Source organism: Hypanus sabinus, unplaced genomic scaffold, assembly GCF_030144855.1.
Source record: "Hypanus sabinus isolate sHypSab1 unplaced genomic scaffold, sHypSab1.hap1 scaffold_105, whole genome shotgun sequence".
In the NCBI taxonomy this organism is placed as follows: Eukaryota; Metazoa; Chordata; class Chondrichthyes; order Myliobatiformes; family Dasyatidae; genus Hypanus; species Hypanus sabinus.
Window position 1 is genome coordinate 79,853 of NW_026779103.1, and position 18,900 is coordinate 98,752.

At 44.2% G+C, this 18,900-nt stretch overlaps 1 protein-coding gene across 1 annotated transcript in view; it reads right to left on the bottom strand.

Moving 5' to 3' along the window:
- The window catches only part of LOC132386177 (zinc finger protein 721-like), a 39,843-nt gene extending 30,360 nt beyond the window's left edge, over positions 1 to 9,483 (bottom strand). The window contains exons 1-3 of the mRNA XM_059958468.1: positions 7,960 to 9,483; positions 3,202 to 3,360; positions 174 to 2,289 (exon numbers count right to left, since the gene is read on the bottom strand). Coding sequence (XP_059814451.1) covers positions 174 to 1,560 — 1,387 coding nt within the window. The 5' untranslated portion in view covers positions 1,561 to 2,289; positions 3,202 to 3,360; positions 7,960 to 9,483. The remainder of the gene's footprint in view (positions 1 to 173; positions 2,290 to 3,201; positions 3,361 to 7,959) is intronic.
- Positions 9,484 to 18,900: the final 9,417 nt, after the last annotated feature.

Below are 18,900 nucleotides of genomic sequence, written 5' to 3' on the forward strand. Positions count from 1 at the left end.
AACCTGCAAGTCAGACTGACTCACCATCCTAATTTCTGTCTCTCTCTCTCTTAAAATGACAGTCCACAGCAAACAAAACCTAGGGATTCATAATAACGACCACTCCCCATTGTGAACTGACTGGTGTGCCAGTAGTTGGGATGACTGAGTGAATCCTTTCCCAAATTATGAACAGATGAACGGCTTCTCCCCGGTGTGAACTTGCTGATGTCTCTGTAGGGTGGAAGAGCGAGTGAATCTCTTCCCGCATTCTGAGCAGGTAAACGGCTTCTCCCCAGTGTGAACTCGCTGATGAGTCTGTAGGTTGGATGACTGAGTGAATCTTTTCCCACAGACTGAGCAGGTGAACGGCCTCTCTCCAGTGTGAACTCGCTGGTGACTCTGTAGTGTGGATGACTTAGTGAATCCCTTCCCACAGAATGAACAAGTGAACGGCTTCTCCCTAATGTGAACTCGTTGGTGACTCTGTAGGTCGGATGACCGAGTGAATCTCTTCCCACAGACTGAGCAGATGAACGGCCTCTCCCCAGTGTGAACTCGCTGATGACTCAGTAGGTTGGATAACTGAGTGAATCCCTTCCCACATTCTGAGCAGGTGAATGGCCTCTCCCCAGTGTGAACTCGCTGATGTCTCTGTAGGCTGGATGAATCAATGAATCCCTTCCCACATTCTGAGCAGGTGAACGGCTTCTCCCCAGTGTGAACTCGCTGGTGACTCAGTAGGGTGGATGAATGAGTGAATCTCTTCCCACAGTCTGAGCAGGTGAATGGCCTCTCTCCGGTGTGAACTCGCTGATGACTCAGTAGGGTGGATGACTGTGTGAATCTCTTCCCACAGATTGTGCAGGTGAATGGCCTCACACTAGTGTGAACTCGCTGATGATTCTGTAGGTGGAATAACTGAATGAATCCCTTCCCACATTCTGAGCAGGTGAATGGCCTCTCCCCAGTGTGAACTCGCTGATGTCTCCGTAGGCTGGATGAATCAATGAATCCCTTCCCACATTCTGAGCAGGTGAACGGCTTATCCCCTGTGTGAACTCGCTGGTGATTCTGTAGGGTGGATGACTGAGTGAATCTCTTCCCACATTCTGAGCAGGTGAACGGCTTCTCCCCAGTGTGAATTCGCTGGTGTCTCTGCAGGCTGGATGAAGCAATGAATCCCTTCCCACATTCTGAGCAGGTAAACGGCCTCTCCCCCGTGTGAACTTGCTTGTGACTCAGTAGGGTGGATGAATGAGTGAATCTCTTCCCACAGATTGTGCAGGTGAATGGCTTCTCCCCAGTGTGAACTCGCTGGTGATTCTGTAGGGTGGATGACTGAGTGAATCTCTTCCCACATTCTGAGCAGGTGAACGGCTTCTCCCCAGTGTGAACTCGCTGATGTCTCTGTAGGCTGGATGAATCAGTGAATCCCTTCCCACATTCTGAGCAGATGAACGGCTTCTCCCCAGTGTGAACTCGCTGATGTCTCTGTAGGCTGGATGAATGAATGAATCTCTTCCCACAATCTGAGCAGGTGAATGGCTTATCCCCAGTGTGAACTCGCTGATGAGCCATTAGGTCAGATGACTGAGTGGATCCTTTCCCAGAAGTTCAGCAGATGACCAGCCTCTGCCTGGTGTGTTATGAACTGACTGGTGTGTGCACAGGTGGGAAGACTGACTGAATCCCTTCCCACACACGGAACAGGTGAATGGCCTTACCCAGTGTGAACTTGCTGATGTACCTTCAATCGAGATAACCGAGTCAATCCATTCCCACTGTCTGAGCAGGTGAACAGCCTTTCCCCTGCGTAAAATGACAGACATGCTAGTTGGCCAAAGGACCGAGTGAATCCCTCCCCACAGTCTGTGAAGGACAGATGGTCTATTGAATCTCTTGCTCCACTTCTTAAGTATCTAGTCCAGGGGTCAGCAACTTTTACCACTGAAAGAGCCACTTGGACCCGTTTCCCATAGAAAAGAAAACACTGGGAGCCGCAAAACCCGTTTGACATTTAAAATGAAATAACACTGCATACAACGTTTTGTTTTGCCTTTATGCTATGTATAAACAAACTATAATGTGTTGCATTTATGAAATTGATGAACTCCTGCAGAGAAAACGAAATTACATTTCTGCATGCAACAAAAACATTTTGAACTCCGAAAAAAAGACGTTGGGTTGAAGGTTACTTTTAAGTAAAATACTCAACGTCTATTTGAGTCCTTCTTGTATTTATGAAAAACACCAAACTTAAATTTGCCGCCAGCAGCAAACCAAAAATAACGTCAGCCAGCTGTCAACCTGAAAAATAAAAGGACTATTTCACTGAACAATGAAAACATATGAATATACGTAAAATAATAGGCAATTAAAATATTTATCATACTTGGTCAGGTTGACTCACACCTGACAATGCAGTCGTATTCAGTAGGGATGGATCGATGCTTAGGGGAGTGACCGGGAAGGATAATGTGTTTTTTTCCTCTCTGAACTCACAGAAGCGTTTCCCAAACGATGTTTGCATTGCGATGATTGCAGAACGTAAATACTCCGAATTTATCATGTCATGACCTTGTTTGAACTCTCTCAAATTGGGGAAGTGAGACAATGTGCCTTTCTGTAAATCTCTGGCAAGCACTGTCAACTTGCGCTCGAATGCCAAAACATCCTCCAACATGTGCAGGGCTGTTCGTCCTTACCCCGTTGAAGAGCTGTGTTCAGCGTGTTCAGGTGCGCTGTCATGTCTACCATGAAGTGTAGCTTTTCCAGCCACTCTGGCTGTTCCAGCTCAGAAAAGGTGGGCCCTTTGCTGCCCAGGAAAGTTTTCACTTCTTCCAGACACGCAACAAAGCGTTTCAGCACCTCCCCTCTGGACAGCCAGCGATAAAAACACATTGTAGCGGTGTGCTACACGCAGTCAGTAAACTCCAGTCAAAGATAGCTTTATTCGAACTAAACAGCCTTGCTTTTAAGCCTCCCTCAACCCGCCCCCCATGGGCGTGGATGCTGCAAAAGACACGTACTCACAAACCCCCGTAGGCTATCTCCCTTAGCCTGAACGCTGGCTAATTGTGAGCCGGTTCGGATGTGTCGGGAAATGGGTCGCCACAACGTCTTAATTAGATTGTACAAGATCACCATAATCTTCAAATTTAGAATTACTTTTCAAAAACTAACAAACTAACATAAAATACATTTTAATTAAATACTGACCAATTATTTCCCAAAGCAACAGGGAGCCACAGCACAGACGTAAAAGAGCCACATGTGGCTCCGGAGCCGCGGGTTGCCGACCCCCGATCTAGTCAGAGACAGCAAAACTGGTGTGCCGTGTTTGAGAGTCTTGGAGATAAATTCCTTCTCATTCTCAACCTGTAACAAGATTTACAAAATCCATCAATGGGTGTAGGACAACATTTCAGATGAGATCACTTGAGTTGCCAAGGTTTGAACTGGTATCACACTGTTACAGTGAGGTTCAACCCAAGTTGGAGAGAGAAATTATCTCCTGACTGGGCACAGTGCTGGTATCTGGAATGACCATCAATTTCCTCATGCTCTTGTGTCTCTATAGGAATGGGCATTTCTGCCATCTCCAATTTGTACCTTGGCTCAGTTTGACTCTATGCATTGGTATTATTCCCGGTTCCTGCTGAGCAGCATTGGTGCCTGGCCCCACAGTAACTGAAACAGTCTCATGCAAATAGTCTTTCTTGATGTGCAACTGGGATTTTCCTTAACTTAACGTGCCACAGTTTTAATGCCATATATAAAAAACAAAATCCTGCTGAGATGAATGGTTGGTCTTCACAGCTGTTAAAAGGATTTAGAATGAATTTTTGTATTATTTCAGGTTCTTGTTACAGTAATAGAAAATTACAACACAGAAACAGGCTCTTTTGGCCATCTAGTTAGTGCTGAACTACTTCAACTGCACACTCCCATACCCTTACCATTTAGGTACCTATACAAAGATCTTAAAAGCTGAAATTGCACCACTTGTGCTGGCTGCTCATTCCACACCCAGATGACCGTCTGTGTGAAGAAGTTTCCCCTCATGTTTCCCTTAACGTTTCACCTTTCACCCTTAACCCATGGTCGCTGGTTGTAGTCCCACCCCATCTCAGTGGTAAAAGCCAGCTTGCATTTACCCGAGCTATGCCCCTCTATCACAATCAAATCTCCCCTCAGTCTTTTATGTTCCAAGGAATAAAATCCTGACCTGTACAATCTTCCCTTATAACCCAAGTGCTCCAGACCTGGCAACATCCTTGTGAATTTTCAATGAACTCTTTCAACCTCTTTTACATCTTTCATGTAGGTAGGTGACCAAAACTGCACACATTACTCCAAATTAGGCCTCACCAATGTCTTGTACAAAGTCAACATAACATCCATCTCCTGTACTCAGTACTTTGGTTTATTAAGGCCAATGTGACGAAATCTTTCTTTCCGTCCCTATCAAACTGTGACACCACTTGCAGTGAATTCCCAGTGAATCTGTGTTCCCAGATCCCTTTCTTCAACAGTGTTCCTCAGTGCCCTCACATTCACTGTGTAAGACCTAGGTCCTACCAAAATGCAACTTGTCTCAATTAAATTCCATTTTGCATTACATAACCCATTTTTCCAGCGGGTCCAGATCACACTGCAAGCCGTGATAGTCTTCCTTGCTGTTCACTACACCCAAATCTTGGTTTCATCCACAGAGTTGCTGATCCAGCGAACCATGTTAACATCCAGATTACTGATATAGATGACAAACACCAACAGATCCAACAGTGATCCCTGTGGCACACCACTAGGCGCAGGCCTCCGGTCAGAGAGGCAACCATCTGCTACCACACTCTGGCTTTTCCCAATTTACTCATCCAACTTACTAACTCATCCTGAATGTTGAGTGACTGAACCTTCTTGACCAACATCCCATATGAGACTTCGTCAAATGCCTTGCTGAAGTCCACGTAGATATCCTCTGCCTTATCTTCATCCACTTTCCTGATAACTTCTTCGAGAGACTCTGTAAGATCGGTTAGACAGGACCAAGCCATGCTGCCTATCCTGAATCAGTCCACATTGATCCAAATACTTGTATATCCAGCTCCTATATGTTTTGGTCATGTTCTGTACTGAAACATTTTTGGAAGTTTATTTTCTCTACAATTTCTAAAGTTTTAAAAATTAATTTACAACCTAATAAATTGACTGTTTTATTTGGCATAATCCCTCAATATTTTCATGGTATTTCTCCATCAGACCAACATGTAATTGCATTTGTCACATTATCGGCCAGAAGGGCTATTTTGTTGAAATGGAAAGATGCTTCTGCTCCTACGTTGATACAATGGTTTTCTCAGGTGATGTTATGTCTTAGTTTGGCGAAAATCAGAAGTCAAACTTTTGATTCTCGATTTGATTTTGAGAAAAGGTGGAGTTCACTTGCCCACCTCTATCATCTGATTTGAGTTAATTAATATGGTTTCATTCTGATTTTTCTTTAAATGGATTTGAGTTAGTGGATTGATGTTTATTTTTTATGCAAGCGTGTATGATGTATAGCTCCGGGGTTCTGCTGCTAATGCTTTTTTTTTGTTTTTTTCTTTCAGGGATTTTTTTTAGTTAACAGGGTATTTTTTTGCTTCTTTTTCTTTCAAAAAATATTCTTATAAATTTATTTTTTCTTATTATTACTGATATATTGCTTAGCTTTGTTAATCAGTTATTTGCTAATTTAATTTTTTATTGTACATAATGACATATCGACTTAATGTATCTTTTTTGTTAATCATCAATAATAATTTATTTAAAAAAAGATTTTAAAATGAAATATCTGCAACCTGCACACACTTTCCAATAACTTTCCCACCAGTGATATCAGGCTCACCAATGTATAATTTCCTAGTTTATTTTTAGAGTCTTTCTTGAACAGTGGAACAACACTGGCTGTCCTCCAATCCTCCAGTTCCTCACCTGTCACTAACGGGGATTTAAGTATCTGTGCTTTGACCCCAACAATTTCTGCACTTGTGGTCCACAGGGTCCAAGGGAACAACTTGACAGGCCCTGGGGACTTATCCATGGTAATTTCCCTTAAGACAGCAAACACCTCCACCTCTGTAATCTGTACAGGGTCCATGGAGTTGATGCTGCTTTGCCTCACTTCTATATACTGTGTCCATCTTCTGTGTAAATACGGAAGCAGAAAAATATCTCCCCCATCTATTTTGTCTCCTCATATTCTGATCTTTCAGATGATTGTTTTTTCGCTTGCAATCTTTTTGCTCTCAACGCATCTGCAGAATCTCTGAGGATTTCCCTTCACCTTGTCTGCTGGGACAACCTCATGCCTTCTTTTATTTCTTTCATAAGTATTCACTTGAATTTCTTGTACCCCATTTCTTCCTATTTACCTGTAGCTGGTATGCACCTCCTTTTTATAGATCTGGGAGAGGAAAGCCAAAGGGCTGATAGACCTGCATGGTGGGAGGTGGGGGTAAGGGGGGGGGGGGGGGTTAATCTAAAGTTGCAGGGGGAATGGGAGCCTGAATAACAGAACAGATATTGGAGGGGTGGTGGAGACAGATGTTGTTCTGTCCTCAAAGTCAGGAATGAAAAAGTTGAGCATGGTGCTGTGAATATGCTGAGCCCGGTATATTTCAATACAAGTAACAGTGTAGGACAGGTGGATGTGTTAAGGGCGTGGATCAACACCTGGAATTAAGATATCACTGTCATATTAAGAAGTTAGCATCTCATAGGCCGCTTGTGACCCTGGCTATTTTATTTAAAGGTCATAGCATCCATGAGCTTGAGAATAAGAGTATAAAGGTACAATTGCTTTCCCATGAGATAAGCTGAGCGGGTGAGCAGCCTTGGTGTGAGAAGCACATTGTGCCTTGTGTTTCTCATGGCTCCTGCAAGATAAGCAATTAGAGCGAGTGACTATTTACAAGGGCAGCAGACTTTGGGTGGTGGGCCTGTGTCTGTCTGCATCCACACATAGTAGCAAATAAAACTGTTATACAAACAATTTATGACTGATAAAGTTAACAATACCCATCTGTAGAGAAACTAAGGGGGGTGAACCCACAGGTATCTGTGTACATGACTGCATGATATAAAGAGAACTGTATTTGCTTCAGGAGAGAGAGACCCTCGAAGCAGCCTCCAAGAGAGAGTGCAACCCACGTGTGGAACCAAAGCAGATGGCCGAGATCTTAAATAATTTTTCATCTCTATTTACTCAGGAGATGGACAAACGGTCTATGGGAGTGTGGGAAAGTGGCATTAAAATCCTAGACATGTACAGTTTAAAGAAGAGAAGTTACTTTGCTGTTCAACTTCAAACATAGAAGTCTACAGCATATTCCAGATTTTTCAGCCTAAAATGTGCCAACCATGTAACTTACTCTGGTAACTGCCCAGAATTTCCCCAGCGCATAGCCCTCTATTTTCCTAAGCTCCATGTACCTATCTAAGAGGCTGTTAAAAGACCCTACTGTACCTGCCTCGACCACCGCTACCATCACCCACAACTCTCTGTGTATAAAAAACTTATGGCTGACATCCCCATGGTAGCTATTTCCAAGCACCTTGAAACTATGCCCCCTCAAGTTAGCCATTTCAACCCTGAGAAAAAAACCTCTGGCTATCCACACGATCAATACCGCTCATCATTTTATACACCTAAAAAAGGCTCTAAATATAAACAAGGAAATTAAACCTTGCTTTGAGGATTTGTGAGAAGTATAGAAAATTATGAGGGTATGGATCAGGTAAATGCAGACAGCTTTTTCCACTGAGGTTGGGTGGGATGATAACCAGAGGTCATGGGTAAGTGGAAGGTGACCATTTAATGGGATAGTGTGGAAAAGCTCTTTACTGAAATGGTTGGGAGAGTGTGGAATGAAATGCCAGCGCAAGTGGTGAATATGACCTCAAATTCACGATTAAGAGAAGTTTGATAGGTACCTGGATTGTAGGGTTATGGAGGGTGATGATCCCGGAGCAGGTAGTTGTATTAGACAGCTTAAATGTTTTTTCGGCATTGACTAGATGGGCCAAATAGACTGTTTCTGTACTGAACTTCTCCATATTTCTATGGCAGAGAAGTTGTCCAAACTTGTTTGGAAGGGAAAAGGTAGGAGGGACAATGGAGCTGCAATGGCTAGAGTTTCTGGGAACAATTCGGGAGCCGAGTGATTGATACATCCCAAAGAAGTGGAAGTATTGGAAAGGCAGGAGGACACAACTTTGGCTGAAATGAGAAGCCAAAGCCAACATAAAAGCCAAAGTGAGGGCAAACAAAAGAGCAAAAACTATTGGGAAGCTTTTGGAAACTAACAGATAATGAGTAAAAAAAAAGTCAGATGAGCTCAAGGCTTGGAATTATGATTTGTAGTCATTAATGAGTCTTGGTAGCACCCAACAGTCTGAGGCATTCAGAGGAACAAAATGATCCGGGCCTCAATATCTCCTGAAAAGCACAGCTCCCTGCACCAGGTACCTTTCAGCTTTTATTTCGGCAGGCACATTCAAACTCCACACGCTCAAAATTTCATTTCTGAAGGCCTCCCACTTACCATTGCCAGAAAACAGCCTGTCCCAAACCACACGTCAGATCCTTTCTGATACCATCCAAATTGACCTTTCTCCAATTTAGAATCTCAACCCGTGGTCCAGACCTATCTTTTTCCATATTTACTTTGAATCTCATGGCATTATGATCACTAATGTCTGTCACCAGCCCTGGATCATTTCCTAACAGCTTATTGCACACTTCTGCATCGGGAATTCTACGTACTGAATAAGGGCACATTTGACAAACTCTACCCCATCTAGTCCTTTTACATTATGGGAGTCCTAGTCAAAATATGGAAAGTTAAAATCAGTTATTGAATCAACCTTTGTTTCTTGGCATGGTCTGTGATACCCAAGGACATAGGGTGACAGAGGAAATGAAACACATTAACATTAGGAAGGAAATGGTGTTGAGAAGACTGATGGGACTGAAGGCTGACAAATCCCCAGGTCCAGATGGTCTGCATCCGAGGGTATTAAAGGAGGTGGCCCTGGAAATTGCGGATGCATTGGTAATCATTTTCCAATGTTCCTTAGATTCAGGATCAGTTCCTGAGGATTGGAGAATGGCTAATGTTATCTTTCTTTTTAAGAAAGTAGGGAGGGAGAAAACAGAGAACTATCGACCTGTCAGCCTGACATCGGTGGTGGGGAAGATGCTAGAGTCCATTATTAAGGATGAAATAGTGGCATATCTCGATAGCAGTGATAGGATTGGGCCGAGCCAGCATGGATTTACCAAGGGTAAATCATGCTTGACTAATCTGTTGGAGTTTTTCGAGGATGTAACCAGGAAGTTAGACGGGGGAGATCTAGTGGATATAGTGTACCTCGATTTTCAGAAGGCATTTGATAAGGTCCCACATAGGAGATTGGTGGGTAAAATCAAAGCTCATGACATTGGGGGGAAGGCATTGACATGGATAGAAAACTGGCTGGCAGATAGAAAGTAAAGGGTAGTGGTGAATGGGTGTTTCTCGGAATGGTAGGTGGTGACTAGTGGGGTGCCACAGGGCTCGGTATTGGGACCACAGCTGTTTACAATTTATGTCAACGATTTGGATGAAGGCATTGAAAATAACATCAGCAAATTTGCTGATGATACTAAGTTGGGTGGTATGTTGGGTGACATGTGATGAGGATGTTAGGAGAATTCAGGGTGACTTGGATAGGCTGGGTGAGTGGGCAGATACTTGGCAGATGACGTTTAATGTGAATAAGTGTAAGGTTATCCACTTTGGGAGTAAGAACAGGAAGGCAGACTATTATCTGAATGGTGTAGAGTTAGGTAAGAGATCTAGGAGTCCTTGTTCATCAGTCACTGAATGTGAATGAGCAAATGCAGCAGGCAGTGAAGAAGGCTAATGGAATATTGGCCTTTATTACAAAGGGAATTTCAGTACAAGCGCAAGGAAATCCTCTTGCATTTGTACAGAGCCCTAGTGAGACTACACCTGGAGTATTGTGTACAGTTTTGGTCTCCAGGGTTAAGGAATGACATCCTGGCTGTCGAGAAAGTGCAGCGTAGATTCACGAGTTTAATTCCTGGGATGTCTGGACTGTCTTACGCAGAGCGGTTATAGAGACTGGGCTTTTACACGCTGGAATTAAGGAGATTGAGAGGGGATCTGATTGAAACATATAAGATCATTAAGGGATTGGACAAGATAAAGGCAGGAAATATGTTCCAGAGTCCAGTACCAGAGGGTATGGTTTGAGAATAAGGGGTTGGTCATTTTGGACAGAGTTAAGGAAAAACTAAGGAGTTAAGGAGAGTTGTGGGGGCCTGGAATGCACTGTCATGGAAGGTTGTGGAGGCCAATTCTCTGGATGCTTTCAAGAAGGAGCTAGATAAGTATCTTATGGATAGGAGAATCAAGGGATATGGGGACAAGGCAGGGACCGGGTATTGATAGTAGTTGATCAGCCATGATCTCAGAATGGTGGTGCAGGCTCGAGGGGTCGAATGGTCTACTTCTGCACCTATTGTCTATTGTGATCTCCCGACAAATCTGTTCCTCCAAACACCACAGATTGTTGGGTGGAAACAAGTCCTAGTAATTGATTCAATATCATAATTCCCTGTCCTGAGCTTATCTGGCTTTCCTACGATGCTTCTTGCATTGTGATATACACAGCTCAGCACATTCATCGCACCATGCTCAGCCATTTGATTGCTGACTCTGTCTGAGGTCTGAACAACATCTAACTGGTGTCAGAAAACAAACTCTCCCTCATTATCACAAAAACAAAGGAGCTGATTGTAGACGACAGGAGGAATGGAGACAGACTAACCTACATTGACACCAATGGATCTGGGGTTCAGAGGGTGAACAGCTTTAAGTTCTTTGGTATAAAAATCACCAAGATTTCACTTTGTCTGCACATTCTGGCTATGTTGTGAGAAAAGCAAAACAGCACCTCTTTCACTTCAGACGGCTGAAGAAGTTTGCGATGGGGCCCCAAATCCTAATAACTTTCTGCAGGGACACAATTGAAAGCATCCTGACCAGCTGCATCACTGCCTGTTATGGGAACTGTACTTCCTTTAATCGCAGGAACCTACAGAGAGTGGTGTGGACAGCCCGGCATATCTGCAGATGTGAACTTCCCACTATTCAGGACATTTACAAAGCCAGCTGTGTAAAAGGGGCCCAAAGGATTTTGGGGACCCAATTCACCACAAACACCAACTGTTGCTACCTGCTGCTACCATCCAGGAAACAGTACCAAAGCAAAAGGAGCAACAGGCTCCGGTCATCATCTTCCACCAGGTCATCAGACTGATTAATTCATGCTGATACAATTGCACTTTCATGTTGTATTGACAGTCCTATTTATTATTAATTACTATAAATTACACATTGCACATTTAGATGGAGATGTAATATAAAGGTTCCTACTGTTCATGTATATGAAGGATGCGCATAATAAAGTCAATTCAATTCAATCTCTCCACTATCTGTTCTGTCATTCTGCCTCCTATTCCCCTTACAATTTACATCACCCTCCCCCACACTAGCTCTAGCAAGCCTCACTGCTAGAATATTAGACCCCTTCCTGTTCTGCACCCCTAACTCACCAATCCCCTCTCACCCCTTTGACTTTCCTCTGCCAGGCAACTCCCCTCAACAGTTTCTAAAGTGGTCCCCCTGTGGTTATGGGGGATGGCCGCAAGAGTACTCTGCGATGGCTATTTAACCTCATTTCCTTTCCTGACTCTTACCCAATTTCCTGTGTCCTGCACCTTGTGTGTAACTCACCTTTCTTCATGTAATATCTATCACGCCCTCCAACTGCTGGATGATCCAGAATTCATCCATTTCAAGTTCCAACACCTTCAAGTGCAGGGTTACAAGCTGCTGCTGGATGCACATCTTGTAGGTGAGGGCCTCAAGGACACTGGAGGTCTCCTCACCTACCCACCAATGTCCCCCCTAATTTGTAATGACCAGTGTGCACATAAATCTTGTACTGTGCATTTTTAGCCAGTGACAAGATGTGCACAGTGAATTTTATATGGAGAGGCATTCATTTTAATAGCTAGCAAATCACTGTCGATAGGAACTTTGATCTCCTCTGGGTTCAATCGAGTTCATCTGCACTCTCACGCAACTGGTTTAACAGGCCTGGAACAGGTTGTTACGAAGGATGAACAGCTCTGATGGGCAGAAGGTTGCCCATGTCCCCCTCCCCTGGGAGAATTACAAACCGTTACTGTTGCCAGCCTGTTAATGAGAGAGAAAGAGATGGAGCAAAACATATTGGAATGGAACATTTGCTTCAGGCAGGGGCTAGATAACACCGGGGGAGAGAGACCATATTATGACTCCTGTAAGACTCACGGCTCCGGAGAGGGCTGTTTACTTGGTACTATTCTGTTCATTAAAATTCCTCAGTGGACAGCCGGAGTGGGCTGGTTTGATGGGCTCAGCCATTCAAAACTGATTGACACCTGAGAGCCTGTGAGTAGGGATAAAAGTGAGGTCTGGGGATACACCTCTCAGACGCACCAAGCGACACACTAGTGAGCACTGTTTAAGTGTTGGAACCCACGAGAAAAGTTGGTGACATCATAGTCCGAATGGGGAATTTTAACTCACAGTGTTTATAGCGAGGCCGGTGGGGGCTTGTGGGTGAGTCCACCCTTGCCTGGGTGACGAGTCCACCATAGAAGAACGGTCTAGCTAAAGGTGAGAGGGGTCATACCTGAATGGCCACAACAACACATCAATAGATCAAGATCGTAAAGGAAGGTTTGCAAGACAATAGCTGTTACTGTTTGCTCACTCTCTCTCTCTCCAACAATTACAACACATCAACCAACAACTACCTCAGCCTGTATGAACTGAACTTTATACTCACATATGACAATTCATTATCCCCTAGACAATGATAGCTTGTTTATTATTGATTATTATTATACCCACCCTTTTAAGTTTAGTATTGCTAACGTGTATTATCTGCATTGTTGATATTGATTTGTATATTTTACTAATAAACACTGTTTTGAATATAAATGGATACTTCTATTTTTGCTGGTAAGACACCCAGTTACGGGGTACATAACAGGGTAATGAAGGATTTTCTCACCAGAGCTTTTGCACTTTGTTCATATGTGGTTTGCTTGCTAAATTACAATTTAAAAAGTCAGATTTCCAAATATCACTCCACTTCTTCCCACTTGCAAATTCTCCAGCAACTTTTGCATCACCACAATCCACACAGGTAACAACAGTTTCTATATTGGACATAAATATTTCCCCTGAACCCACCCCCAAATGACTGACAGTGGTGAACTCAGTGATGGCAATGCCAATGAATATGAAGGGAAGGGCAGTAGTCTGTCTCATTGTAGTCTGGCACATCTGAGATGTGAATGCTACTTGTTGCCAGACAGAATGAGATAAAACATGTTCTCACTGGTAGAAAAGTCCAGAGCAAGAGGAGTTAGAACAAGCAACACACACAAAAGGCAGGAGGAACTCAGCAAGCCAGGCAGAATCTATGGAAAAAAGTACTAATGTTGAATTCCGCCGGCATTTTGTGTGCGTTGCTTACATTTCCAGCATCTGCAGATTTTCTCTTGCTTGCGACTGGAGGTAGACCAAAGGTGATTTTCTCAACTGGTGATGTAAAAGATTTTGTGCCCTTTCTCCGAGTTCCCAAGCTGGAGCTCAGCTCTGTCTGAGAACCATCGGTTCCCATTCCCTGGGGCCCGTGTACGGATCGGGGGCTGAGAGAGAGGGAAGAGAGCAGGACTCTCCTGGGGTTGCGGGTCACAGGAATTGCCCCGAAATCGGTGTTTAAGGTAAAGAGACAGAAAATCGCTCTTACCTGCACACGATATTTCAAAGGCCTTCTGAGTACTGTGCGCATGCGTCATACTCAGAGACGCCACAACCCTGACGCCTGCGCATTTCATCTGTGCTTCAATGCCGGCCAAAAACTATAACGCAGGGGCCTATGGGTATTCACGGTGCCATTAAACATTTCTGCAAGCACTGGTTTAATGTCCGTACCTCATTTTTTTTTCGTGTGTATAGAAAAATCTGCAGCTGTTTTAACGCAGAAAGCGGCACCGATAAACAATATACTCAGTATCAACGTGTATCTCATGCCAAAGTAAAATGCAGATCTGAAACGCAGGAGATTCTGCATTTTGGAAATACAGAGACGCACACACACAAAATGCAGAAGGAACTCTGCAATTCAGGGAGCAACTAATTAGCGGAATACACAATCGAGCTGAAGGGGCTCCGCCTAAACGTTGTCTATTTATTCCTCTCCACATTTATTGCCTGATCTGTTAATTTCCACTACTATTTTCCAGAAATTAACCACCTTTTTTTTCGGGCAACCTGTTTCCAAATGTTTCCGATCTTTCTTTTGTAGCCACAGCCTGCTGGTTTGATTCCACCTCCTCCTCGTGAACTCCAGGCCCCATCTCTCTCTGGAGCCCCAAAGCCCTGACTAAGGCTGGCAACTCTTTGGTTTCCGACTGCACCATGGAAGATTCACTAGCTAGTCTACTATCAGACTTTAGAGATGCATTGTGTTGCGAGACCGCAGGTTCGTTTACTGTGAGTGTCGCTTTAAATGTCTGAGTGAGGCGGGACTGTGACGTCAGACACAAGCTGCGGCAGAGAGAGAGGGAGAGAGAGAGAGAGAGAGAGAGAGGGGGAAGTTGTTGGAACTTCCGCTTGTCACTGCTATGGGTTGCAATGCCCAGAAAATCGGGTTCATGATCGGCACGCCGTGCACAACGGATGTGTGACTGTCACTTCGTATAATCCATATTTGTGAATTTGCTGGAGTATACTGTGGTATCACTTTTGTTGGCCCTTACCTGGTATCGGGGTGTTCTACGGTAACCACTTGAAGACGGTATTCCTGACACTGTCACCTGGTGATATTTTGAAGTGGATTTTGGAACGGATAAGATCTTTGGCGACTGTTATTTCGTTTACCCAGCGTGGAATGTGTGTGGAATTCTTCGTAATTGCCCTCTCTCTACATGTTCGGGTGGATTTATAAATCTCTCCCCTCTCTCACGTATTCCGTGGATTACTGAACTTTTCTACCTTACCATTTTAGGACTTTAAGCATTGTTTCCCAAGCTTGATAGTTTGGAAGCTCTACATACATATATATATATATATACGATAACGCTGTTAACTTCTGTTTGTTTCGTTTAATCTTTTATATTTGGAGTAGATACTGATAAAGATAGTGGATTTAACATCGAAACCAGACTCCATTAGTGATCTATTGCTGCTGGTACGTAACAATTCCAACAACCCAGCTGTCTGAGGCACAGTCCTTTAAAATTGGTGAAAATGACCCAAAACGTTGAAAAGAGCGGGGAAGAAGGAGTTTAACCAACTTCGTCCGGAGCCCTGAAGAACGTCACAACCACATTGAGCTCATCGTCTTGTTCAGCCCGGAGAAAATCATGCAGGAGATTCATGCAGGTGTATGAGATGATGAGAGGCATTGGTCGTGTGGATAGCCAGAGGCTTTTTCCCAGGGCTGAAACGGCTAACACGAGGGGGAATAGGTTTAAGCTGCTTGGAAGTACCTACAGAGGAGATGCCAGAGCTAAGTTTTTTTAAACAAAGAGTGGTGCCTGTGTGGAATGCACTGCCAGCGCCGGTGGTAGAGTCGGATACAATAGGGTATTTTAAGAGACTCTTAGAGAGGTAAATGGAACTCAGGAAAATAGCTGTCTATGCGGTAGGGAAATTCTAGACAGTTACCAGAGTAATTTACATGGTCGGCACAGCTGTAATATGCTGTAGACTTCTATGATTCTATGAAATTCAACGGAAATCTCCTATCCCACTGTGTGTGACTAGTTGAAACCTGTCATCTCAGGGAGAGTGATAGGGGAATGGCACGGATAGGTTTTGATGTACTGATATGGAACAGAAACATGGGCAGGGGTAAGATAGGCCGAGTGGCCTTTCTAGCGTACATTGTGAGTGTGGTAAAGACAGTAACTACCTGAGACAGTGGAGTGAATACAGAACTGATTTATCTTTCACGGATCCACAATATTAAACACCAGTCTAGTTCAAGGCTAACATCAGCAGAACAGAAACCTCCAATGCTCAGTGACCAGGGTTCAATCCTGGGTGCGATGAGCAGTCGCAAGAACTGCAGAATCTGACAGTAACAGTCCCTCATGAACCTGCAGCTGCCTTCTGTCACCGTGATGGTTAAACATTTAACACGGAGCTGATTTGAACTTCCTCCCTATGTGAAGTTGTTGGCGTTGCAGCAGCCGGGATGATTGAGTAAAACTCTTTGCTCACTCCGGACAGAAATGTGGCTTCTATTTATTGTGAACTCACCGGAGCATGACAAGGTGGGTTAACTGAATGAGTCTCTTCACACACACGTAGCAGGTGAACGGCCGCTTCCCAGTGCGAAGCTGCTGGTGTATCTGCGATGGCCGACTGAATCCCTTCCAAAATGAGAGCCAGTGAATGACATCAACACGTACAAACAAGCTGGATGAACTCAGCAGGTCGGGCAGCATCAGTTGAAACGAGCAGTCAACGTTCGGGCCGAGACCTTTCGTCAGTGAATGACGTCACACTGCTATCAAGTCATGGCAATGTATCAAATCAGATCACGGACATGGACACGTGTTCGGGCTCTCCTTGCAGCGAGTGGGGCGCTGTCGTCCCCAACATCTCTGCCTGCACATTCAAGGATCGGTGGCATTCAAGTACTGGCGAACTGACAGATACAGCGGAACTAACGTGCTGTTGTGTTTGAGATTCCCATACACAAATCCTTTGACTTCTCTACACTGTTAAAACGTTACAAAGCACGTCAGTGGGTGAAGGACATTTCAACTCAGATAATTTTAGTCTCCATGGTGTCTTCTGATAAAAAAAACTCTGTCACAGCTCAAAACAATTTGGAGGAACAAGATTTCATCTTCTAACTGGCTACAGTTCCGGCATCAGGAACAATATCAAACTCTCCGCTTCCCTCTGTATCAAAATGGACCATTCCTCCCCTTCATCAGTCTGTGACTTTGCTCAGGTTGTCTATCTTCTTCACATTCTTAGAAGGATGAGAAGGGATCTGATTGGAACAGATAAAATTATTTACGGATTGGACACACTGGAGGCAGGAAACATGTTCCCAATGTTGGGGGAGTCCGGAACCAAAGGCCACAGTTTAAGAATAAGCGGTAGGCTATTTAGAATGGAGTTCAGGAAATTTTCACCCACAGGGATGTGGATCTATGGAATACTCTGCTGCAGAAGGCAGTGAAGGCCAATTCCCTGGATGTCTTCAAGAAAGAGTTAAGTAGAGCTTTTAAAGATAGCGGAGTCAAGGGATACGGGGATAAGGTATGAACGGGGTACTGATTGTGGATAATCAGCCATGGTCACATTGACTGGCGGTGCAGGCTCGAAGGGCCGAATGGCCTACTCCGGCACCTGTTGTGTATTGTCATGCACCACACACCTACTGATATCACATTTTATTTATACGGCTGCGACTAGGGACTTTCTGATTATTATGTCCCCCCGGCATCTGTCGGTGGTAAACTGATCACCGGTCACCTGATCCCAGTTACCGCAGATCGTAATGCGAGATTGAAGCCTTTTTTATTTATTTGCATTCCTCAGAAATGACAACAGTTCAGTTAAGTTTCCTCCTGAGGTTCCAAAGCAGACGCTCAGTCTGTCTAATATTTCCACACAGTTAAAATGGGGAATTCGTTTTTTTCTTATCACGTACCGAGCTACTGTGAAAATCTTGCCTGCCGTACCATCCACACAGATCAATATATTACGACAGTACATTGAGCTGATATACGACAAAACAATAACTGTAACAAAGCATTATGGCTGCAGAGAAAGTGCAGTGTAGATAGACATCTGGTGCAGGGTCACGTCGAGTTACATTGTGAGGTTAAGTCCATTTTATCGGACTGAAGACCATTCATTTGGATTATAACCACAGACAGGAAGCCGACATTGAGCCTGGTGGTACACGCTTTAAGGCTTTTGTGTCTCTTCCCCGATGGGGGAGCGGGTTTGCAGCAAGAATGTCCAGGTTGTGAGGATCATTGAGTACATGGCCTGCTTTTCCGAGGCAGGGGAAGTGTAGGAAGAGTCCATTGAGGGGAGGCTTGTTTCTCTGATGTTCTCTGCGCACCAAAGTTCTCTGCAGTTCCTTGCAGTCATGGGCAGAGCAGTAGCCATACGAAGGCGTGACGTATCGACAAGAAGCTCAGAGACCTCGGCCTTCACCCTGTCTTGTGCAGCTGGATCCTGGACTTCCTGTCAGATCGCGAGAATGGGCTCCCTCACCACTGTCTCTCTGACCCTCAGCACACATACCCCACAGGGGTGTCTCCTTGCCCCCTCCTTTACTCTCTGTATATCTATGACTTGTGTCGCCACCCACAGCTCCAATCAGTTTATTAAATATGTGAGGACACTGCACTGACTGGCCTAATCTCAAGTAATAACGAGACAGCCCACAGAGAAGAAGTCATCACCCCGACACAGTGGTGTCAAGATAACAATCTCTCCCTCATTGTGACAAAAACAAAGGAGCTGGTGGTGGATTACAGGAGGAATGGAAACAGGGACCAAATTCAACATTTCCAAGTCCGTTATTGCACATTTTAATATTGAATATGACAGAACGTATTGTATTTAAAATACGCATAATGACATATTTATAGATAATAGATTGTTACTGACAGAGAATCGTATCATTGTTTGTTCCGTGTGTTATCTGAATGTACTTGCCTGTGATGCTGCCACAAGTCAGTGATTCTCTACCTGTACCTTC